This window comes from Arvicanthis niloticus, chromosome 6, assembly GCF_011762505.2.
Source record: "Arvicanthis niloticus isolate mArvNil1 chromosome 6, mArvNil1.pat.X, whole genome shotgun sequence".
NCBI lineage: Eukaryota > Metazoa > Chordata > Mammalia > Rodentia > Muridae > Arvicanthis > Arvicanthis niloticus.
In genome coordinates, this window is record NC_047663.1 from 23,311,607 (window position 1) to 23,337,084 (window position 25,478).

Here is a 25,478-nt window from a genome sequence, read left to right on the forward strand (position 1 = left end):
CATTCTCCTACCTGCTCATGCCTGCCTTCACCACCCCCTCTTCCCTGCTATGTGACGCACAATGTCCCTGGAGAGTCCCCCCACATCATCACAGAACGAAAACAAAAACAGTGAAGAAAAACACCAAGTCTTCCTCTTACCATGCCTGCCCCCTCAACCATGGCTGGCCCACATAATGGGGGCTCTTTGCTCTAATACTAGAAATGAAATTGCTTCTTTCTCTCCCTCTCTTGTTTCACTTCTGCTATTGACGCAGAGGTGCCCGCCTGGGACCTCAGCACTGAACCTATCTTCATTTTAATTCAGGTTTATTTTTGGCGCTCTCAGCTGTTGCTACAAACTGCCAAAAGGAGTTTGTGTGAATCAGTCCAGGAAAGTAAGGAGCCCGGAGAGAAATGTAGAACAGTGTAGGTGACCTGCTCCAAGCCAGGTGTCCCCAGCAGGACTTCATTTCATCTCTATGGTGTTTCTAAGATGGAGTCTTAGTAGGGGCTACAGTCTCACAGACGGTGAAACTGAAGTTCTGTGCACTTAGTGACAGGGTCAAAGCCAAATGCTGAGTGTCAAAGACTCGGATTTGAAACCCAGCTGGACACAAAAGCCAAAGTTGGGCTGATGAGATGACTCAGTGGGTAAAGGTGATTGCAGCCAAGCCCTGACAACCTAAGTTCGATTCCTAGATACCCACATAGAGAAAAGAGCACACTCTTTCTTCCACGTATGAGCTGTGGCACATAAACATGGGGGTGCACACACACACACATTAAAAAGTGGGGTGGTTGTGCTGACCCCCAACCTCAACTCACACTCTACCCCACCCCTCCTCCTATAACTCACTGGAATTCACCTAAATTCATCCATGCCTTCTTCCCCAGTGTGTTTCCATTGGCTCTGCCCCAGAAAACAGTCTTCTGTACTTGGCCTTTTTCTGTTTTAAAACAAAAATAAGACCAATCACAGAAGGCTCTGGAATTTTAGGGTTTGGTTTAATTCACCCCACCACCACCTCCCATTTAAAAGACTGGCTGCTTTCCCCTAGGACCCCTGTTAGGGAAGAGGATGAATTGATGCAAAGGAGAATCCCACTGGCCTTGCAGCTACTCCCATTAAGGAATTCAACATCACTAAGCAGAGTTCAGCTGAGCATCACAGGGCTCTGGCTCTGAGCACCTGAGCAGGATCCCGTAGTGGCAGGAGTGTGTGGCAGGGGAGAAGCCATTTGCTTCATGGCTGACCGGGGAACACAACGCTCTAGTGACTCTCGGTTCAGCCTTGGGGAAGAACCCCAGCTTGTGATCGATACTCATATTGAGGGTGGGGCTTCCTCTCTCCGTTAATCCTCTCTGGAAACAGCCTCACAAATACAATGCGAGGTGTTACCCACCGATCTCTTAGATGATTCGAAAGTTGACAGTGCACCACTTATGTGCCTAGAGCCTGTGGCGATCAGAAGAGGGTATCTGATAGAGCCTCCGGAATAGAGTTATGGAGAGCTGTGAGCTGCCGTGAGGATGCTGGGAACTGAAGCCAGGTTGCAAGAGCAATAAGTACACTTAGCCACTGAGCCTGATTTCTCTGGCCCCTAAATTTAGAATATTAACACTCTTTGGAGTTATAGATAGATAGATAGATACATACATACATATATATACATACATACATACATACATACATACATACTCACTCCCCTCCTTCTAGCCAGCAGCCTATGCATCTCAGTTTTGTAAATGGCTTTCATGAGCAGCAGCCCCGGGCCACAGCTTACTCTAGAGTGCACACCACAGCTATGCTATCTCCTGTGTAGGCCTGAAGGGGCTCAGGATAATCTGAGTGAAGATTTGGGGTTAGAGTGTAGGGAGGCAGAGCAGGAAGACACAAACTACGGGCCCATTTTCTACCTGTCAGAAAGGAGGGGAAAGAAGTCTGGAGAAAACCAGAGATGGTCTCGAAGGTGCGGGTTCCTCTATGGAGCATGAGCCGGATGTAATAATATCCACTGCATGTTCTCTCTGCCTGTCCCTTTAAATGACAGTTTACGCCACGACGTGGAGCCACAGCAGACATCTGTGTTAAGCCTTGAACCTAATATTTTAGAGGAAGCTATACCCCAGTTTTCCCCAGTATTCAGGATTGAACTCAAGCCCTTCTTTAAGCTAGACAAGTGTTCTACTGCCAAACCAGAATCCCTGTTTTCTTTACAGTTTGTCTTTGAGACAGGATCTTACTAAGTTGACCAAGCTACCTTTAAACTCAGTCTGTAGTTTTGACAACCCTTGTACTTGAGATTTCCAAAGTGCAAGCCTGTGTCACCAGGCTTACAGAAATTACACTTTGGATCAATTCAATCTATTGCAATAATCTGGTTTTTTTTTTTTTTTTCCAACTCCAAGATGGGAAGGCCAAGTAGGGAGAGGTTTCAACACATTAGTGTTTATGCATAGACTTGCCTCCGCCACTCTTCTTCTTTGCTGTAAAAGTCTTTGTTCCAGAAACTACACATAGAAAGATGGCTAGTTCCCAAAAGGCGGAACACAGAGGACGGTGTAAACAGGGAATTCAGGGGTCCTGGGGAAGGCAGGGTAAGGAAGCTGCATAATTGTTTAGACAGAGAGAAGCATTCAGGGGAGGTAGACGGAATGAGACAGAAGCCCTAGAATTATATACTTGGATGAGTGAAGTTTGCTATATGTAAATTATACTTTAAAATGATGTAATTTTTTTTTCACCAAACCACATTTTAAGAAAGCTGTGAGAATTTCAAAAGTGAGTATATTAAGGCTTATAAACTAAGTTCCTTTGCTGTGACATTTAGGGCGACACAGGGTGGCAGCCCTCTGCTCAGCATCACACCAGTAACCTCGCTTTCCGTAGGGAATTCCCGTGTTATTTAGTCCTCCTCACCAAGAAGTCAAGACCCGCCTAACCTCCCAGGCCAGACACGGGCACGTGACCTACGCTTCACCAATCAGAAGCTCGTATGCAAATTTTGCTTAAGAAATGGGAACTAAGGTTTGGACGATAAGGCCACACGGAGCTTCCATGTGTTTTTAGCTTTGGGTTGGTCAGTGGTGAAGTTGGGTTCCTTGTTTAATGACAATGTCGGGGAAAGACCTTGATGGGGGAGTTCCATTCTCAGCCCGTTGCTACTGAGTGTGAGCCTCCTTTGGGAAAGTCCTTAACTTCTCTAGTTCTGTATTTCCTCATCTCTAGAATGGGCATCACGACGCTGACTTCACAGGGTTGTTCTGAGATGAGAGAATGTGACGGAGTAAATGCTAGTTCCCATCCTTGCTCAGTCTCTCAGATCCTGGAAACGGGTGTCCTGCCTCTACTTCCGGAAGCTCCCTGATGGCCAGGCTGTGAGTCCTTCATCTAAGCCTGGACAAGTATTTCAAAACAGAGTCTCCGTGAGCTTTGCTCATTAGTCAAAACGGATGTTGGCCTTTGGAAGCAAGGTCAATGACTGTGCTTGGAAATATTCTTCTCTGAGTTTCCCTCCTCTGCCTACGCCCTCGTGAGTTCTTAGTGGCATCTAATTGAGGTCAAAACTATTGAAATATGCTTCAGCTTAGTTCTAGGTGCCTTTTGGTTGAGCATCAAGAATATACTAAGTGCTATGTAAGAAATAGATAAGGTACCCAGTATGGAGGAGGAGAAATACCAAGACAAACTCAGACAGTGATAGGGACACCCAGACAGCATTCTGTAGGCTTGGGGGCTTCAGAAATTCTTCGGGGAATTGGGAGCTCTTTGAGCTGGATTTTTTTTTTTTTTTTAAGTGTTTGAGTGTTTGGTCTTCATGCATGTGTGCCATGAGCATACCTGGTACCTATGGAGAACAGAGAGGGTATCAGACACCTGGAACTGGAATTAGAGACAGTTGTTAGTGGGTGCTGGGAACCGAACCTAGACCCTCTGCTGGAACAGCAAGTGCTCTTAACTACAGAGCTGTCTCTCTGGACACTTTAAGTTGAATCTTGAATAACAAGTTAAAAGATGACGGGGGGGGGGGCGCAGAGGGGAAAATGTGTGGGAAATTTCCAGAAAGATGACCGTATACAGTGCCTTGACCTGGAAGAGTTAGAGCACATGGCAGACGTAGTTGGAAGGCCCCAAGCAACAGATCCAGAGTGTTCAATGGGCCAAGCTGAGAGGGGCTTTGGATGCCATGAAAGGTTGCAAGGGGAGGAGGAAGCAAACAGTCCTTCAGCTACTACAGGGGAAGGAAGGGAAGGAGGTCAGGAGATTTCCTCAATGTGCACAATGGGCCTCCTGAGGTCTTCAGGAGACAATCAATGGGGTCCCCAGAGGGTGAGACCAAACAGGACAGACAGCCACTATTCCCTACTCCAGCCCCCAACTTCGAGAGGAAAGGACTAACAGAGAGCTGGCTGACCCATCTGAGACGAGACCCTGAGCCTCTTCACTACAGCAGACAGGGCCAAGTTTCAACAGGCGCCAGGACACTCGGGTGTCTCTGTCAGTCATTCCCCGTGTGGATGGGCACACTGGGAATGGGGAGTGCAGACTTTGGTTTTCTAACACACCCATTTGCCATGAGATCAATCCCAGCGTTCCCTCTATTGTCCTCTCCAGAGTTCCAGTTCAAATGTCCAAGCTAAGCGGCTTGCCACCTCTCTAAAATAAAGGTCGCTTTAGAGGTCAAGAAAGCATTGACACAAACCTTGGGTAAGCCCCAGGACTGTAACTTGGAGTTGACATGACAACAGGTCAGTGTAGCCAGATTTACTCTCTCCTAAATGGCATGAGGTTTAGATTACTAACTCTGAAAAAACAGACCCCACCCCTGTTTTTCTACTTACCATCATCAGAACCCCTCCTCACCTGTCCCCCCCGTCCCTCTCCTCAAGGACCTTAGCAACTTGAAAAACACAGACACACATGCCTCCTCCTCTCGAATGTCCAACAAGGAACTCTCATAGCAAAACAAGAAGCCTCTTCCTGCCAAGGCATTGTGTTTTCTCCGTTCACGTGTCGACAACTACAGGAAACCACTACCCAGCCATGGCAACAGGTGTTAGGGCGACCCTAGGCTTACCGCCAGCCTGTACCCAGCCCTTCCCTCTCCTTCCTTCTAGAGAGTGTTCTTTTTGTGCAAGACCAATTGGCTCACCTGGGCATGGCTATAAGCTAGTGTTCTGATTACCTTAGCCTAGAATATTCACCCCACAAGTCGGTGGCCCAGGGCCTGGGCTTGGGTCTTAGACTGCATAAAAAGGAAAAAAGCTTGCCAATTGCAGGTGTTTATCTGCATTTCTTTCCTGCCAATAAATGCAATGTCACTAGCCACCCCAAGCTCCTGCTGCCATGACTCCCTAACCAGGATGAACTATATGCTGGAACTGGGAGCCATATTAACCCTTTCTCCCCTAAATTTTTCTTGTCAAAGTGTTTTTGTCACAAGAGCAGAAAAACAAAACGAGCTGATACTTCCTCCTTGCAACCTGGCAGCTCACTCACATCGCTTGGTCCTTTCCCATTTGGAGACCAAAGATCTCACTGAGGCTTTGAACCCGAGAAAATGATCATTATCCAAATACGGCTCCTAATGGTAACCAGGCAACCTGAGAGTGTGCCTATACTGAAAGTTAGCAAGCTTCTTTGGATCACATAATTCTAGATAAGGTCTGAGCTGACTCTCTCTCGAATTCCAGTGTCCCTAAATGTATGCCAGACCTGCCTGTAAGGTTGCCTACTCCTGAAGCTAAGTTAAGTCTTAGTTAAGGTTACTATTGCTATGACAAAACACCATAACCAAAAGCTGTTTGGTCGGGGAAGGTTTTATTGGCTCACACTGCCATATCATGGTCCAGTATCGAAGGAAGTCAGGGCAGGCACTCAAGGCAAGGCAGGAACCTAGAGGCAGGAGCTGATGCTGAGGCCATGGAGGGGATGCTGCATACTGGCTGGCTGAGCCTGCTTTCTTATATCATCCAGTGTTAGATGGAGATTAATCAAGGTTGCATGAAAAGAAAAGAGACAGATCTCAACAGACGCAGACGGAAGCATGGGGTCCTTCGTTAGGGACTACGAAGGGCAGTAGTTTCTCTGAGGAAAAGACTGTCAACCAAGGCACAGGGGGTTTGAGGGTTTTACAGGACAGAAAAGGAAACTTTTGAGGTTGGAAAATTCCATCTGCAGATCTGTTTCCTGAAGTCTCGAAGCTGTAAATAGCAACAGAGGCTCTTTTCCCTTAGTGACTGTCTTGTCAGGAGAGTCTCTGCTCCTAACTGCCTGCAGATACTAGCAGTGTATTCACGGTCCCATCTGGAGTTTCTCAGCTCACCTGCAGCTTTTAGGTCACTAAGCCTTTACCCAAGACCAGCAGTCCAGGGGCAGCACCACCCCCAGTGAACTGGCCTCACAGACTCACCCACAGGCCAATCTGATGCAGGCATTTTCTCACCTGTGGTTCCCTCTTCTCAAATGACTCTAGTGTGTGTTCAATTGACATAAAACTAGCCAGCACACTGATTATTCTGGAATGAAGTGAAAAAGAGCTTGAAGATGGGGGTGGGGACAAAGGCAAAGGTGCAAGCCGGGAGGGATTAGAAGACATTGGGCACTACCAGTGGACACGTAGCACTCAAATGCCATATTAAAGATGGACAATAGGAAGTTTCTGCAAACCTGGTTCCATCCAGAAGCCTCTGCTCTGACTCCTCTCCTGGGACTCTTCAGGTCAAGGACCTCCTCCAGGGGTCTCAAGACTTTCTGTGTTCCTTTATACTAAATTAAGTTTTCTTTCATCCTGTTAATAATCAAATCGTGTGTGAGGTGGTTGGGTGACAGGGCCCATAAAGATGACTTTCAGGTTCCTGCTCACACTCTGAAACCTTTGCTCTTGGGCAAAACTTCCCCTAAAAAACAATGACACACATTCTCAGAGAATGGGAAAGGACAATAAGCCTTGTGTGACAGAACATTTTCCAGAGAGAGAATTGTGGACTTAGTCCTTTCAGGCGGTGCTCTGCATCAGCAGGACAAGCTTGACATAAGGAGAAAAGCCCCTCAGCTCGGAGCTAAAGGTCACATTCCTTTTAAGTCTCAGTTTCTGTAGTCACATAACAGAAAGTTACCAAACACAGCGGCCCGAGGGTTTTGTGAGAGAAGGTCATGGAGTCCCGATCACTCACTCGTAAACTTGACTCCACCTGAAGCCCCCAGCCTTGAACTTGTGGCAGTGGAGAATGTGCTTGAAATACGAAAGCCAAATAGAAACCTGGAAATGTTACTTGCCGCTGGTTAAAAGTCCTCTAACCGTGGATGATAGATGCTAGATTCTGAGTACCTACTCCCAAAACTCCCCAAAGTAGATATTTATGGTTGCTGGATGGTGGATAGACAGAATGACACGGACTGGCGCCTAAGAAAAATCTAGCATGTCACCACTCACCCCAGCAGCCCAGAAAGCTTCATGTCAAAGACACAAACCAAAGTTATCTCATGTGCCAACCACAACCTAGCCAATGGGCAGTTATCAAAGCCAGAAATCTGGCCCAGAGGCCGTATCACTCTAAAATGAGGCCAAGTCAAACTGTGTGGCGATCTCTGCCCTCCAAACTGCCAACTTCAGCAGCCCCTTTGAAGCTGACTGAGTGAAACTCCTGAACATAGCGTTTCTTCTCACCACTGCCTTCCTCTCTCTCCTGGACCACTCCCTCAGCTCTCTAGGTACCCTTCCTCCCATAGGAGTCTTGATTGGACTCCTACTGTGCCTAAGCTATGCCAAGCTTGTCCCCTAGCTAACTCCTGCAAAGTTGGCAGGTCCGGTTGTGGCACTCCTTCTGCCTCAGCTGCTTTTTCTTCTTCATCATCTCCTCCTTCTCTTCCTTTTCCTCCTCCTTCTTCTCCTCCTCCTCCTTCTCTTCCTCCTTCCTCCTTCTCCTCTCTCCTCCTCCTCTCTCTTCCTCCTCCTATGTATACAGCATTCTGCCTACATGAATGCCTGCAGGCCAGAAGAGGACACCAGATCTCATTATAGATGGTTATGAGCCACCATGTGGTTGCTGGGAATTGAACTCAGGACCTCTTCAAGAGCAGCCAGGGCTTTGAACATCTGAGCCATCTCTCCAGCCCTCCTCCTTCTCCTCCTTCTTTTAATAATTTATTTTATTTTATGTACATTGGCATTTTGACTGTATATATGAGGATGTCAGATCCCTTGGAACAGGAGTTACAGATAGTTGTGTGTGGGACTGGGAACTGAACTCAGGTCCTCTGGAAGAGCAGCCAGTGCTCTTAACTGCTGAGCCATCTCTCCAGCCCTTGCCTCAGCTTCTTAGTGCTAAGATTACAGGACTGCAATAGATCCCTCCGTTGATAAAACAAAGACCCATCTTTGTCTATCTTCTTCACTGTGGTGGACTGGAAGCTCCCCACCTCCATTACCCACCAAGATCATATGCTGAAGTTCTAACCCTACAATGACTGGATTTGAAAATAAAGATGTCAGCAACTGGTTCTAATGCTTTGAATTAACCCAGACCCCAAAATTGGGAATCTGCATGTCCAAACGCTGAAGGTCCTTGTCTCCAATTGGTTTTCGATCAATCAATGAAGACAGGTAGACTGAGGCAGGCTCTTTAGATATGTGCAGGCTAGGGAGAGGGGAAGGAGAGAGAATCACGATTCGGAGGGAGACAGATCAGATTTAGAGCTGCAGAAGGAAAATCATCCGAAATGTAGGTGAGAAAGAATGCAGCCTAGGAAGCGCTGCCCAGAAGCAGCTTGAGCAGCAAAAAGTAGGGGGCGCCCAGAAGGAGCCAGGGCAACAAAGATAAAGTCTAGAATGGGAGGGCGTTAAGCTAGGAATACAGGAGAGAAATGTGTGCTAGCCACAGGGAGGACTTCCCAGCCTTTGAGATAGCCAAGGCATATTTAAAATTAACTGGAGCGTGTGTGTGTGTGTGTGTGTGTGTGTGTGTGTGTGTGTTAGCGCTTGGGCTGGTGCACAGGTGCAACACATTAGGAGCCCAAAGTGGTTTAGCTAAGGCTACATAGAGCATCTAAAGACATTATTTAAATTAAATGGCTTAGAGTAGGATCCTGACTCAGTAGAATTGGTATGTAAGTGACATCACAGAAACTGACCCTACTGGCTGTTGCCCTGGGACTTCCAGCCTCCAGAACTATGAAGAAATATATTTCTGTTGTGTAAGTCCCCCATCTTGTAATATTTTGTTTGTTTGTTTGTTCTTGTTTTTTGTTTGCTTGTTTGGTTAATTGGGTTTTTGTTTTTTTTTTTTTTTTTCAAGACAGGGTTTCTCTGTATAGCCCTGGCTGTCCTGGAACTCACTCTGTAGACAAGGCTGGCCTCGAACTCAGAAATCTGCCTGCCTCTGCCTCTGCCTCCCAAGTGCTGGGATTAAAGGCGTGCGCCACCACCGCCCAGCCATAGTATTTTATTATAACAGTCCAAATAGACTACACACTCCATGTGAGTTTAGCAAGGCCAAGGATCATGTGTGTTTGTCATTGGATCAGTACAGTCCATCACCATGCTTAACACATGAGTGTATGTCAAATATTTGTTGAATGAATGAATGAGATAATTACAAAAGCAAATCATATAGGGTTCTGGGGTGGGCAAGATGGTTTTAATAGGTAAAGGTTCTTGCTGCCAAGCCTGACAACCTGAGTTCAGTCCCAGGAATGGACCTGGTGGGAAGAGGAAACTAATTCCTGCAAGATGTCCTCTGACCTCAACAAGCATACAAGCATGCTGTAGTACATGCCTGCACACAACTCACTCTCTCTCTCTCTCTCTTTCTCTCTGCCTGTCTGTCCCTCCCTCCCTCCCTCTCTCCCTCCTTCCCTCCTTCCCTCCTTCCCTCCTTCCCTCCCTCACATCTCAACATGAAAGCTCTCAGCTACCACTCCCACACCTTGTTTGCCTGCCTGCCTCCTGCCATGTCATCCCCAACCACGATAGATATGGACTCACCCTCTGAAACTGTAAGCAAGCTCAAATTAAATGATTTCTTTTATAAGTCACCTTGGTGTGCTGTCTGTTCACAGGAATGGAAAAGTAAATACAACAAATGATACATGCCCCCCCCAAAAAAAAGCCCTTGTAAATGAATATTTATAGCAACAATACTTAGCAGATAGCTAAATAGTAAAAACAATCTAAACAGCCAACTAATGGTAGATAAAATAAATGTGGTATGTCCATACAATCGAATATTATTCAGCCATAGAAAGGAATGGAGAGTTGAAACATACTCCATATAGAGGAACCTAATTAAAAGAAGACAGATACGAGAGTTACGTTTTGTCTATTTATGTGAAATAATCAACAGAAGCATCTACAGAAAGAAAGTAGGTCTGTGATGAAAAGCAGCTATGTGCACAGGTGGAACACTTAGACCTTTGCTCTAGAACTCAGTGGCCACCTACAGTCCCTGCATGATCTCTATGCTTGCTTTAAACCCACTCATTGGACTGGGGAGGTGGCTCAGTGGCTCTCAGAGAATCACCCCACAAACATGAGGAACTGAGTCCAAATCCCAGAACCTACGTAAGCAACTTGGCAGTAACATGACCACCCACCATTCTAGCACTCCAAGGAGATGGGAAGCGGAGACAAGACGCCCCAAACCCAGAAGGCCAGCTCACCTTAGTATAGAATGGGCACACGACAAAGACACGGTGCCTCTAACAGAATGGAAGACGGCTGACACCAGAAGTTGTTATCTGATTCTCACACATGCAATAGCATAAAATTCCCACATTCATCCATACAAATGCACACATACACATGTATACACACATCATATACACATGCACAACAATTAAAAATACAAATATATAATATATGTGTGTGTATATGTATGTATGTATAAAAATTTAGCAGCTTTCTATGGGGGAAGTTGGGTGTGGTAGCAGCACGTGCCTGTAATGATAGCACAGAGAAGGGATATAGGCAAGAAGATCCGAAGTTCGAGCTCATTGTCAGCTGTTTCGAGTGTGAAGCCAGCCTAAGTATGTGATATAGGAGACACTGTCTCAAAGGCTAAAAAATAAAATAAAAATGAAAAATAGGAGCCAGGCAGTGGTGGCGCACACCTTTAATCCCAGCACTTGGGAGGCAGAGGCAGGTGGATTTCTGAGTTCGAGGCCAGCCTGGTCTACAGAGTGAGTTCCAAGACAGCCAGGGCTACACAGAGAAACCCTGTCTCGAAAAAACAAACAAACAAACAAACAAACAAAAGAAAAAAGAAAGAAAGAAAGAAAAGAAAAATAGGGGCTGGAGAGATGGCTCAGAGGCTAAGGCTAAGAGCACTGACTGCTCTTCCAGAGGTCCTGAGTTCAATTCCCAGCAACCACATGGTGGTTCACACCCATCTATAAGGAGATCTGATGACTTCTTCTAGTGTGTCTGAGAAGAGTAATGGTGTACTCATATACATAAAATAAATAAATAAATATTTTTTAAAAATGAAAAATAGGCCGGGCGTGGTGGCACATATCTTTAATTCCAGCACTCAGGAGGCAGAGACAGGTAGACCTCCATGAGTTCAAGGTCAGCCAGGTCTACAGAACAAGTTCTAGGACAACCAGGGCACAGACGAACCCTGTCTCAAATAAATAAATAAATAAATAAATAAATAAATAAATAAATAAATAATAAAAGCTCTTCATAGGGAACTGGTCTGGATAATGGCTTAGACTTGATGACCTCTCTGTTGGTGGAGAAAGCCTAGGGGCTACAGGCATCCTAGGTACACAGTACAGTACTGTACACATCTAAGTACTGTGCTGTTTAGCTTACGTACTAAAAACAAACACTTAAACTTTCACTTCATGGTTGTGTCATTGAAGCCTTGCTGGCCTGGACCACCCAACAGACCTCACCCTGGTTGTATAGGTGGATGTAGGGGCTACCTGATGGCTGCTGGCACAGTAGCCTTTCAGACTGAAAGGGAGACTTTTATTCAAAACCAAGAGAAGGGTGCAGTACATCTCTGACTCCGGAGCCTCAGCCTGCTTCACCCCACAGCAGCAGTGCCTCAGCAGGCACTGGGCACTCACAGATGTAAGCAGCTCCTCACTGAGACTCTACAAGGTACTACCAGGGGCTTTCTGAATGCAAAAGATTCAGTGATTCAGGATCCTATGACCACTGAGTGTGGTTATCACTCTTTTTATACTCTTGTGGTCCCAGAAGACTCTGAGGGAGGAGCAGAGGTGGGGCAGGGGTGGGAGGGGCAGAGAAGGGGGTGGCTTCTGTCACAACTTAAAAGGGGCTCTTACCACTTCCTCCCCAGACAGGGGTAGCTGGAGACAGAGACAAGAGACACAAGCACAGCCTTCCTGTGAGACTTCAACTGCCCAGAAAGCATCATGGACCTGGGTGAGTAAGCTTCCTCATGAGAGAAGCCAACTTTTGATACAAAACCAGACTCTAGGCAATGAACATGGGTTGGGGATAAGGGTCGTGAGGGCGGAGCTTCCAGAGAAATCAGGGCAGTCGGTGTGAACTGGCGGCTGCTTTCAGAGAATGCCATCCCATTGGCCCAGAAAGGATGTACCTACTCTTTCAGACCCAGGGGAGGGAACAGCTGTGGATGCCAATACGGACTCGGGGAATAAAGTTGTATCCTATCAAGCAGCAGGGAATGAATAGCGTGCCAGACTGACCTTGTTGACCTGGATAGAACGTGTTCTCAGCTCATAGTGACGGGTGATGTTCTCTGGTACCTCTGGGAACAAAGAAAATTCTCCTTACAGAGTTCAGGACATTCTGCTCCCTCTCTGGACCCCTCCTTTCTCTCCTGTTAAACCAGGATTTGAATCTCCATGCCCATGGGATTATAAAAAAAAAAAAAAGTGAATTGACAAGAACAGTGCCGTGCATCAATACAAATATAAGCTGCCACTTCTGCCTCTTTGTGTTTCTGTCTGTCATCTATCTCTCTATGTTTCTGTCTCTGTCTCTCTATCTCTCTTCCTCTCTCTCCCTCCTTCCTACACACCCCAGGCTTTGTGCCTCTTGCAAGTTAAAGGATGAATGACTGACATAAAATTGAGTGGCCCAGGGGGCGTTCCACTTAGAGAAGCTGTAGCCAGACCTGCTAGCACAGCACAGCCCCTAAAACAAAGCCCGCACACCACAGCCCTCTCTATAAAAAGCTATTCTTCCAGCCGAGCCCCAGTGCCTACTATAGCAAAGTGCCAAGGGGAGTCCCAGGAGGCACTGGGTGGATAGACCAGCTCCAGACACCCCAGTTACAACTCTTAAATCTCGGCTGCAGAGTCAGACCCGGCTGGGGCTCAAGGGGACAAGTTCCTAGAGGGTTCCGCTCACCAGCAAGTAAAGCAGCACTGTGGCCTCAAAGCCACAAGGGGTTGACTTTAAAAAGTGAAGGTTCCCTGGTGCTGCCCTCACACCCCTCCCAGCCACACCACAGCCAGCAGCATCTTTATCGGCTGTCTCTCCTGCCCAGCATGCACTGCACCTTGGATCTGGATCCAGCTGTGGAAGGTCTACGGTGGGGACCACCTCTGCTGGCTACAAACTCATGGGAAGCAGAATTTTGTTCTTACGCCTCTGCCTCTCAGATGTTTGGGGTGTAAGTAGAAAATGTTGATGGGATGGACGGATGGATGGACAGACAGACAGATGGACGGATGGATGGATGGAATCAGCCTCTCTAAGTGTATTGTAGAATTCAAATATCTATCCATTCCAGATTCTCCTCCTCGCCACCTGCTTTCTAAGCTACACCCTAGGTATCTACCTCCATTAACCATAGACCCCGAGTATCCACACCGTCAACCAAAGACCTTCTGCACCTTCCTAAAAAGTGGATCCCAGAATAGAGGAAAGGTCCTGAATTTACGGCGCTTACCAATTTTCATGGTGTGAATTCTCCTCTCAATTGACCTTAGTCAGTCCATTAAAGGTCTTAATGCTTTAACACAAAAAGGAGACAGACAGCTGCCTTCCTTGGCACTGGGGCACTCTAGAGTCTCTTCTGGACTAGGTTAGGGGATGCTAAGCTCATGGCTCTGGTACTCTGGGCAGGGCAACCTCTGGCTCTGGAAGAAGGGATAGTCTTGCATTTACTTAAGAACCACTGCTATACTAACTCTGAAATGCTCGTGTGAGGGGAAACTGTGTAAGAACCTTTGCTCAAAACAGGCACCGTTGGAAGGACCGGTGGGCCACAAACAATCTGTTTTTCACTCTTTGTCTACCCAGCAGGGACAGGAGGTGGGTGAGAGGGGCTGGGTTTCTGTTATACAAAATGAAAAACTCCAAACCAGGGCTGAGCCGGCCTCTTTCATGATTTGAATGGGCAGCCCTGACATGCCCTTCCCACCTTCAAGAAATGGGACCGCAGATCTCAGCACAACTTCTCAAAATCAGAGATAAGGGGGAAAAAAAATAACCCAATGAGACTTTGTCTCACAGCTCAGCCAAAGATGGCGGCAGAAGGGAATTCAGGGTCAGTCTCTTGTGGCCCTCCAGAAACCTGACTGTGGAGAACAGCACTGGAGCCCAGGGGAGCTAGGAGAAAACTCTCCTCTTTGCATGGTATTGTCTTCCAGTTATCTGTGTCGCTCATTGAGAATTTTTTGAATACAAAGTCTGGTGGGGAGAGTAAGTTACGTGTATGTCAACACACAACACCAATAGTGAGATACAGCACTCCCTGAGGAGGTGTGAGGACACGATTCCAAAACAAAAGGCAAAACTGTGAACATGCGCCCGGAAAGCATTGAAGTTGTATTTTAAAGGGTGTGTAGAAGTTGTCAAACCAAATAAAAGCAGGCCAGGATGTGGCCAGATCTTCAGACTCTACAACCTTAAGCCAACAAAGTAAATGAAGAACCTGAGAGTTAGGAACGTGATTGACACACAAGCTTGAGAGCCTGAGTTTGGAGCCTCAGAACTCAGAACCCAGTTTAAAAGCTGGCTCTAGCAGTGTGCACAAGTAATACCAGGCTTCGAGAGGCAGGGATAACAGGGCTTGCTGGCCAGCCAGTCTTCAGAATTGGCAAACTCCAGGTTCGACGAGAGGCACTGATGTAAGCCTCTGGCTTCTGTATGGGTGTGCACCCACACTTACGTGTGCACACACCTTGGGCTTACAGTCAGCTCTGGTGGAGGCACTAGAGCAACGAGAAAGGGAGAAAGGTGTCAAAGGTGGCGGCTAACAAGAGTCAGGGACAGTGGATGTCCCAAGATGCAAGCCAGGCTGGGGTGATCCTTACAGCTCTGTGTGACAGCATCAGGGAGTCCGTACATCACCCTAAAAAGAATGAGAGCCAGCAAAGGTCCCCCGCCCTTTTCCAGATAGAGGGACAAATAGATGAACGGAGTAGGGGACAACAGGATCCTTGTATCAGGACAGAGGAGAAACCAACGTCAAGACACGGAGGTGTGCAAGCGACAGAAACGAGTGGCGGGAGACAGTAGAGAGAACAAGAGTTGCCTTGGTCTGTGGAGGATCCCGCACCCGAGGCTCATCAGAAAAGTCACATGACTCGGCCATGAGAGCCCAGGCTAGGTATCCCCTTCCCATCTCTGATCTATTGTTTAGTGGCTATGTGAATCCAGATGAATGGGTCTCTGTTTCCTAGAATACAGAAGGAGTCAGTCGGCAACTTACAGGATGCTATGAGGGGGGAGAAACTTAGGGAGAGGGGCTAGAAGTGAGGTTTCCACAGACAGAAGGCTAAGTGCCCCTAGGGAAGCCTTGTGCTGATGGTTCCTCGAGTGGGGCTGGATGTCACAGCCTTACAGGGTATCCATGAGGACCAGGATAGTAGCACTCGTCCCACAAGTGGACAGCACACTGCACTGAGAACTTAAGTACCAAACTGTATCACTGAGTGACAGACTTGGTACCCTAATAACAAGATCCCACCAGCTCTCACATCCCTGCCTCTTATCTGCTCCCTGGATCCCTGCTTCTGCCTCTGCCCTCTCTCATGTCCTCTACAGTGGCTGAGAAGGTCCAGAGAGGAAAGTGCTTGAGGTGTCCCTTGCCACATGATGGGCAGCCATGGTTTCCTGGGCAGCCTGGAGGAACCAGGGAAAGTGAGCTGATGGGAGTCTTAGGACCTGAGCAGGAGGAGGCTTCCCAGGCTGGGAGATGGGATGAGTTACGGGGTGGGGGTTGGGAGGGTGTCAGGCTGGATTGCTAGGGAGTTTTCCTTTCGAGCTCAGGAAACACCCAACGCCTCAATCAACAGCTCCTCGACATTGGTATTCCCAACTGCTGTCACTCAAGAGCGGTTGCTTTCTGACTGTTGAGCCATCTGACTCACTGCCACTGACCCGGTCCCTCTGCCACCGCGTGCTCAAATTCCCCCAAATTCTCCTGTTAACTGCCTTGAAAATGGCCTGTTCTGGAGCTACGGGACAACCCCACCTCCACCCACCCCCACCCACCCCCAACCCCCACCCCACATCCAGCATCCCTGGAATGAGACAACAATTTCATCCGCACACCGGGGAGCCCCTCCCCCACGGTGGCTACAAAAGAACTGGAACAGGACCCAGAGTAAAACAGAAACAGGTCTTGTTCCTCAGGGGTTTCTCCCTGTCCCTGACAGTCAGATTGGGCTTTCTCTACAGTAACCGAAAGCCGTTGACGGGTTAAAAGAAACCTCGAACGCTGAACCCTGAAATGAGTCAGGGAAGGGCGGGCTGTGCATCAGACCCTGAAGATCGTTTGGTTAAGTATGGACATGTGACCTCAAGCTCGGGGGCGCCAGGGGTAATTCAGTTAGAGAGGTGTGTGTGTGTGTGTGTGTGTGTGTGTGTGTGTGTGTAAGAGAGATGATCTGTGAAGCCACGTGGTGATAGTCCCCTTCCTGTCTCCAAATGTTCTAGTACAAACTGAGGATAAGGGACGGTGACCATCTGTCCCTAAAAAAAGATGGAGCTGATGAGGCAGGGACTTCTCATGAGGCAGTAGATGATTGGAGGCATCAGCCTCACGCTAAGCATAAGTGTCTATCGTCACAGCGAGGATTTAGATTTACAGCTAGGGATTTAAGGCGTGATAGAAATAGCAGGCAGAGTTGTGCTTTAGTAAGACGTGCTTACACAGCATGAAGAAGAATATGCGGACAGGAAAACATTTGTCTGGGTGTCCTGATGCCCTTCCCGCCTGTACTAAGAGTGACCAAGCTTAGACTCCTCAGCCTGGAGCACATGTCCGGAGCCCTGGGTGTCATGTAGCTCTGGCTCCAGCAGGTGGTGCTATGGCCAAGGACACTCAACTTCTGGGTTTGTACAGCTTCCCTGGCCTCCAGAGGGCCCCCCAGCCTCCTGAAGATAGATTCAGGGGAGCAAAGTCCTACTCTGGATTGATTCTCCTGTGGATCTGAGGAACTGGGATTCAGGGGCTAGAAACGGATGTCACTGTCAAAGAGAGTCCATCGAGGGTCCCCGGGTGCGGAAAGGGGAGTATGTGGGACGAAGGGGAACATAAGATGTTTACATAAATTACTTTGCCAGTTGTCCTCTTGCTTAGCTGTCAGGAGAACATACAGTCCAGGATGGCCCAAGGCTCAGCTCTGAGCAGAATGAGGAGCTGTCCCTGACATATGCAGGCCTGTTCTAACCAGTGGTCTCTGTCTGCAGGGGATTCAAAAACGAGTTGAGGGAGAGAAAACAGATCCCCATTTCCTTAGCCTGCCTCCCTTAGAACATCTGTGAGGCTTCACAAGTGGCTGTCCATAACCCTGGCCATCAAGGAATGCTCCCAGGCTGGTGGATCCTGCCACCAAGGCAGTGTTGAGCATGTGTGCACACATCCTGACCACCACAGGGTCCTGCGTCCATGTGGAATGGGAAGGGGGGAACTCAGGACCCTGTGTGGGGCCTGCAATCTAGAGGGGTTATTGGGGTACAGTAGATACTGCAAACCAGCAGCAGTCTAGACCGGCCAGGGCAGGGGGGGGGGGAGGCTGTTCTGCTTCTTTCCCAGACCTGGGAGTAGAAGCGAAAGAGAGGGAGGTGAGAACAGGGATGCTGGGCAGCAGGCCAGGTGTTCAAACACACAATCTGGTTCTGATGTTCTCTTTCAGCAAGCTCGAGGAGCCTGGGATAAAAGTTTCCCAATGGCGCCCCTGCCCCACCCCGCTTTCCTTAATAACAGAGTATTTTTACAGGCAGTAACATCATCTCCTTTGTCTCCTATAGGAAAACCCACAAAAAACGTGCTGGTGGTGGCTCTCCTTGTCATTTTCCAGGTAAGGCTTCCTGCTACGGCAAAATCTCTCTTCCCTCCTCCACATCCCCTCCCCAGCCAGGAGTGCGGGAACATGAACAGACGAACGGAAGGAAAGAAAAGGTCATTAAGGTCATTCATTAAGATGACAGCCCCTCCCTCCCGGTGGGTGTACAGGGGGCAGGCGTTCTCTGGACTTTCTTTGTCCCCCTTTAAATTAAAGCCCAAGGAGATGTAACCTGCCTCCTCCGTCATCCCCCCAGCTTCCACCTCCTCACCCAGGAGACAGAAACAGAGTGAGATCTTAGAGAGAGACTTGTATGACACAGGGCTTAGAGGGGCTTGGTTTTGCACATAGGTACATACATCATTTGTGAGCTGAGAAAAGGCCCCTTGGTCCCGTGCTCTGGTTACTCTCCAGTCACCCAAAGTTGCCTCCGCTTGCCTTTCAGCCCAAGGGTCTCCTTGTAATCTCATTCTGTTTCCCTTCATAAAATAGAAAAGCCATCTGGCTTGCCTGTGGGGAGAGAGAACACGGGTGGAGCCCGGGACCCAGTGAAGAGGATAGTAAACAGAACACATACATACGGGGTCTGAATTCTGCAGAGCAAGGAGCTCACTTCCCAGTGCTCTGCTCTCTATCCCAGCAATGGAGGCAGAAGGTGTAACTCACCAACTACCAGAGTCAGGAGAAACTCTTAGAGTCAAGTTTACTCGGTTGGGTTGGGGCTCTCTCAAGGTGGGGAATGGCCATGGCTAGCCTGGAGAAGCAATGCTTCACAATTTGACTTTCCCCGAGGTCCGGAGGCCAGAGGGGCAGCTTTCCAGGAGCTCAGGCCAGATGCAGGCCCCAGGCTGGGCACTGTTCCCCAAACTTCTCTCAGAGGCCCCCTGGAGCTTGGGCTGCAGCCCTTAGCCTGGCCCCTTCCCCATTACCACTCCCACCCCTCCTGTACTGCTGGCTGGAAGGCCAGAGGAGGGTAAAGACATCTGTGGCTGGTTTTTGTCTTTCACTTGGGGGAAGGGGGGTTTCAGACAGAGCCGGATGTGGTGGGGCTGTGGGCTGCAGAGGCGGTGGGGGAAGGGGTGTTGAGCAGGAGGGAAAGGAGAAGACTGGGAGGGGGTGTGGGAGCATACTTCATAGAAGCTGGGAGTTCTGACCTCCAAAAAGTCTAGAAGCCCTTTAAGCCCCTAAAGCCACAGACCCATTCATGAGAAGCCCAGGGCAGTTAACCTCTCCCAGCCCCCACCCCCCACCCCCCAACACAGGCTGCAGTCACACCTCGACCAGGGAAACAAGGTTGCTATGGACTCTTCTTCTCAAGTTAGCAATGCCCCAAGAAATGGCTCCTGAACACCACTTTGTCCTTATTTTGTTGGCAGGCTCACAATGGTGGTGCAGTCTATGGACTGCCATTGAATGGCTGAAAGTCTCCTACCCAGAGGAGGAACCATGAGCTTTCCAAAGTGGGCCTTTGAACCACCCCACCCCCTCCCATCTGCAGTGGTCCATCCATCACACACAGGCAGGCAGCAGGCACCCCTCCATTGATAAAATCACAGCAGCTGCTGAACCTTCCCCCACACGCACCCTGCAGCCCTGCACAAGGGCTAAAAAAAGACCAGAACAGCTGAGCCCTGCTGACTGGGATCTGCCGGAAGAGAGGCAAAGAGGTGTGGGAAGAGGGTGGGAACACAGAGGGAGAGTGGGGGTAGAGAGCCGCTTCCGTCCAGGGGCACAAGCCACCATAGGAAGGCAGTCACATTTACCCAAGTGCTATCCCACAGTCCCTGCCATCCAGTGGTACATTTGTGTACACGCTATCTGAGTGTAGTGTGTACCTACCATGGAGCCATGAAAATCTCCTTGTCACTTCTGGATGGTCCACAGTCATACGAGTGGTCCCTCAACTGAAGTTTACTCCCACTGAGGAGCTTTGATCTTGTCTCTCTCTGCCTCAGACCTTCCTCTACCTTGACTCTGACATTGATTTTTTTTTCCCTCGAAAGCTGAGGCATTTTGTAGCTCCCCGCCCCTCCCCCCCCAAAAAAAAACTCCCCTGGGACCTAAAAGAGGCTCCAGAAGAAAGACACACACACACACACACCCAAAACATATCACAGCACTGCCTTAGAGTAAGATAAACCCTCTGTAGACATAAAGGGAACTAGAATCAGGTTCCCGAACCCTGCAATGGCCCCCGCACAGGAGTTGCGATTTGCCTCAGTCTCCCAGACACAGAGAAGATGTGTGTTTTCCAGCTCAGGCTTCAGCAGACAGCAAGCCCTAAACTATGTCCAATCCACCCTCAGTGAGGATGAGACTGGATGTACCAAGAGTTGGACAAAATCAGACCTTTGTTGTTGATGAGCAGAAGTGTATACTTCTGGTCCTGCCTCAGTCTACCCGTCAGGACTTGCATTTTAACAAGATCCTCCTGGAGTGATTCACACACATGCTAAAATCATTATTTAGATTTGTTTTTGTTTTGTTTCTAGTCTTTTTTGAGATTTATTTATTTATTGTATATGAGGACACTGTTGCTGTTTTCAGCCACATCGGATCCCATCACAGATGGTTGTGAGCCACCATGTGGTTGCTGGGAATTGAACCCAAGACCTCTGGAAGAGCAGTGTTCTTAACCTCTAAGCCATTAACCTCCAGCCCCTATTTAAGTTTATTATTTTATTTTATGAGTGTAAATGTTTTGCCTGCATTCATGTAAGTGCACCACATGCATGCCTGCTACCTGAGAGGTCAGGATTGGGCATCCAGAGTCCATGGGACTGGAGTTACAGATGGCCATGATGGATGCTGAGAACCAAACTGGCCTCCTCTATAAGAGCAACACGTACTCTTAACCCCTGAGCCAGTTCTCCAGCCCCACATGCTGAGGCTTAAGAGGTGCGATTTCAAATCAAAGACCCACTCGAGGTTTAAGGGAAAAGCTATAGTTTCCCAGTGGGTCTAAGGTCTGAGAGTTTGCAAGGGAACAACAGAACTAAGAATGTCCTGACTGTGAGATCCGGACTGCTAGCTCAACAGCTGCTTCCTTGCCCTTTAGGTGTGCTTCTGCCAAGATGAGGTCACAGATGACTACATTGGCGAGAACACCACCGTGGACTACACCTTGTATGAATCCGTGTGCTTCAAGAAGGATGTGCGGAACTTTAAGGCCTGGTTCCTGCCTCTCATGTACTCAGTCATTTGCTTCGTGGGCCTGCTAGGCAATGGGCTGGTGATACTGACATACATCTATTTCAAGAGGCTCAAGACCATGACCGATACCTACCTGCTCAACCTGGCCGTGGCAGACATCCTCTTCCTCATGGTCCTTCCCTTCTGGGCCTATAGCGAAGCCAAGTCCTGGATCTTTGGGGTCTCCCTGTGCAAGAGTATCTTTGGCATCTATAAGTTAAGCTTCTTCAGCGGGATGTTGCTTCTCCTCTGCATCAGCATCGACCGCTACGTGGCCATCGTCCAGGCTGTGTCAGCCCACCGCCACCGCGCCCGCGTGCTTCTCATCAGCAAGCTGTCCTGTGTGGGCATCTGGATGCTGGCCCTTATCCTTTCCATTCCCGAGCTGCTCTACAGCGGCCTCCAGAAGAACAGCGGCGAGGACACATGGAGATGCTCACTCGTCAGTGCCCAAGTGGAGGCCTTGATTGCCATCCAAGTGGCCCAGATGGTTGTTGGATTTCTAGTGCCTATGCTGGCTATGAGTTTCTGCTACTTCGTTATCATCCGCACCCTGCTCCAGGCACGAAACTTTGAGCGGAACAAGGCCATCAAGGTGATCATCGCTGTGGTGGTAGTCTTCATAGTCTTCCAGCTGCCCTACAATGGAGTGGTTCTGGCCCAGACCGTGGCCAATTTCAACATCACCAATAGCAGCTGCGAAACCAGCAAGCAGCTCAACATTGCGTATGACGTCACCTACAGCCTGGCCTCTGTCCGCTGCTGTGTCAACCCTTTCTTGTATGCCTTCATCGGCGTCAAGTTCCGAAGTGACCTCTTCAAGCTCTTCAAGGACTTGGGCTGCCTCAGCCAGGAACGGCTCCAGCAGTGGTCTTCCTGCCGGCACGTACGAAACACGTCCATGAGCATGGAGGCAGAGACCACCACCACCTTCTCCCCGTAGGGGGTTTCCCTGCCCGGACTACAAGGACCTCTACCAGGACCCTTAATGTGGAGACTGGGAGCATAGTCAGACTCGCGATCCACCAAAGAGCTGCTGAGGGAAGAGCAGTTCTGGCCAGTCAGGTTGACATCAGGGCCTAAGAAACCGCTTAACCCCAACCCATATATGCTACCTCAACCAAGGCTGGAAGAGACATGGCTGAGAAGTTAATACTCAAGCCAGGACAGCTGTCCCCAAACTGACAGCCAAAAGTGAAAGTTGAGAGGCCACCACACCTTCCGGAGTGAGGGATGTGGGGCCGGTGAACACCCTGGTTGTTGGGTACACTTCGGAGGCCTCTGAATGAACCTGCTTCTAGCATAAAGAAAAGTCAAGGATTCAAGGACAGAGGTTATCAAGCCAGCAAGAGATGACAGTCTCTCACCATGCTCCCACTGAGCACCGCCCCTCCCTTCTGCCTCTCCGCTGTTCTCCCCAGGAAGGGGAGTGTTTCCTGAGGGCCAGACCACATCATCATCCTGAATGCAGTCCCAGCTGGGGCTCTGGATGGCGATGACAAGTAGTTGGGCCTTTCCTTTAGGATGGAAAAAAAGGCAGAGAGAAAGGTCACAGAAACGAGAGAAGGTGACCCTGCTGGCTGACAAAGGCCAGCAAGCTGCTTCTTTGTTCTCTGTCAGCACCAGAAACCTTTCCTCATGTTCTGCTTTCGATTCATGAGATCACGTATAGTTTTGCTCAGACACAAATAAAAAAAAAAAAAAAAAAAAAAAATTCCCTCGAGGAAACAAATTTGAAAGAAGGGAGAAAATTCCTGGGTAAATGGCAAGTGAGTGAGCTCTCTGGTAATCAATCCCCCCACTCCACCTGATCGTCCTGTGCGTGCCCGACCCCCACCCCCCACGCCAGCCTTCCTTTCTCAGAAGTATGAGGTCACTGAGCTTCTCCAGAGATGGAGAAGTAAGCCCATGAGGATGCAAGAGGTGGAGAGAGAGTGAAGACAGGATGTCTGTTCTGCACATACACTTGCAGACCCCATGGGGTGGGACCCAGGCCCTTGCAGGCAGCCGTATACATGGGAGGCCACTCTGAGTGAAGGGAAGAAAGACCAGGTTGTCCCAGGAACCCCTGTGCCTGGGAACTCAGTGGACCCCCGGGAACACTTGCATCCTACTGTGTTTTGCTGTAACAGGATAGCCCAGAAACAGCCCTAACCCTTGTCAGGTCCCTTCAGACTTGCACACACTCCTCTCAGAACTCGTGTTTGGTGGGAAACTCAGACAGAGGTGATGGCATTCTAGAGTTAAGAGAGCTAGGGATGAGACAGATGCCACAGGCTGGATGGGACTCTGCGGGGTGTTTGAGAGATAGGACCACTTGGGTCCCTCCTTTCTGGTCACTAGTAACAGAAGTTACCATTCCTGGCAGGACCCCTAAGTACCTCTGAAGTTCGTGTCTTAGTCCATTCCTGTTTCCTGTAACAAAACACCACAGTGGTCTGCATAACTTATAAACAATAGAAATCTATTTCTCACCATTCTGGAAGTGAGACAACTTCCACTCTAGTATCTCCCAAGTCCATTTATAAGGCACTAAATCCACTCATCAGGGTGGAGCCTTCATGGCCAGCCGGTTATCTCCCACCCTCCCCACCCTCCAATACCATCATCCTATGATTCAAGTTCAAACAGAGCTATCGGTGGGACACACACATTCAAAAGATAACAGTGTGGAGAGCGGAGGGAGAGGACCAGATTCTGTCACCCCTAACCCCACCCCCCACAGGCCAAGTTTCCTTGTCATTGTGTCCCAGTGTCTAACCATAGCTCTAACTTCCTCAAGCCCGAGAGCTTGGTCCAACCTATGATGCCTAGGCAAGTGTCTGAAGGCTTGGCACCCTAATCTCTCTGAGCCTGGAGGTGAGATGGGGGGATGGGGTGGGACATGAGAGAGAGAGGTGAGACATTCACACAAAAACCTAACTCCAATTTCCCCAAGAAAAGGAGAAAATAGAGCCTATTCCACAACAATTCTTCATTCTCTAAGCTTGTAACCACAAACACCAGTTACCCTCCTCCACAGGGTGCATGGGGCTAGAAAGACTTTAACACAATTTGTCAGGCGGCCTCCAGGCCGAGAATCAGCACCCCGGGGAGGAATGAGACTGGCTCAGGTGGAGTCAGTGTGCAGCTACTTTCGGGATGCTGGTATTGAATATTAAAAGGGTTCAGCTGCGACTGTGTGACCACAAGCATGCGGCAGGAAGGTGATGCCACCGGCCATGGTCGTCCCCAAGGGGAACCTGCCAGAGTGCACGTGGCTGTGTTTACCTAATGAGGTTACAGATGGGAAAACAGCCCTTGGTTCCTACAGGGGAGGGCTACAACGGAGGGATCACGGAAGGGGGGGGGCTGGGCCAACCACACATACAGGCCACCCTGGCTTCAAATACATTGCTCTGGTATAACTGGACGTCTCAAATATTTACAGAAACAACATAACCCCCAGCAAATTAATTAATCCCCCAAACTGCTCTGTCTCAGAAGTTCTAACCTCAGCTCCATGCTGGCCTGATGCCTAAGCCTGGCCTGATGCACTCTTGTGCCTATCTTGAGCTGAAGGGTGATTCCCCGAGATAGAAAAAAACACTCCCGCCCTCCCAAGCCCACCCAGGTTTTCTTTCTCATTCTCCTCATCTGCTTCCTACAAGAGTCCCATCCCCCTGTGTCCTTTGCCAGGCCTTCGTTCTGCAATTGCCCCAAGCTCCTTCCATTCCATCAACAGTCCTTTGTCCACATCCCCTAAGCTCCCCCCACCCCGTGCTCGCACACACACACTCATGTGCGCGCCCACATCAGCCCTGACTTGGATCCTCCCTGGCTGTGACCCTAGGCCAAACCTAAGACATTTTCAAGCCAGAAAGCTGCTCTTTCTGCTGGAAGTGTCAAACCTTTAAGTTTGTAGGTTCAACAAGCTGCTGGGGACCTCAGGAAGCAGAGGCTGACCGACCCCTGTCATTCTCTAGACAGAGCAAGGAGCTGGCTCATCCAAAGAGACATTGCAATGAGGGGAGGTTGCTTAAGCTGGCTGTGGAGCCTGAGGGTCTGGCAGAGTTGCCAAA

The 25,478-nt window shown here is 49.0% G+C and overlaps 1 protein-coding gene across 1 annotated transcript; it reads left to right on the forward strand.

The window, feature by feature from the left end:
• The first annotated feature begins 12,291 nt into the window (after nt 1-12,291).
• Nucleotides 12,292-23,107, forward strand: Ccr7 (C-C motif chemokine receptor 7). Its single transcript, XM_034507276.2, has 3 exons — nt 12,292-12,379; nt 18,191-18,240; nt 21,284-23,107. Exons 1-3 carry the CDS (start codon nt 12,370-12,372, stop codon nt 22,358-22,360), a joined length of 1,137 nt encoding a protein of 378 aa, XP_034363167.1. The 5' UTR covers nt 12,292-12,369; the 3' UTR covers nt 22,361-23,107.
• The last annotated feature ends 2,371 nt before the right edge of the window (nt 23,108-25,478 follow it).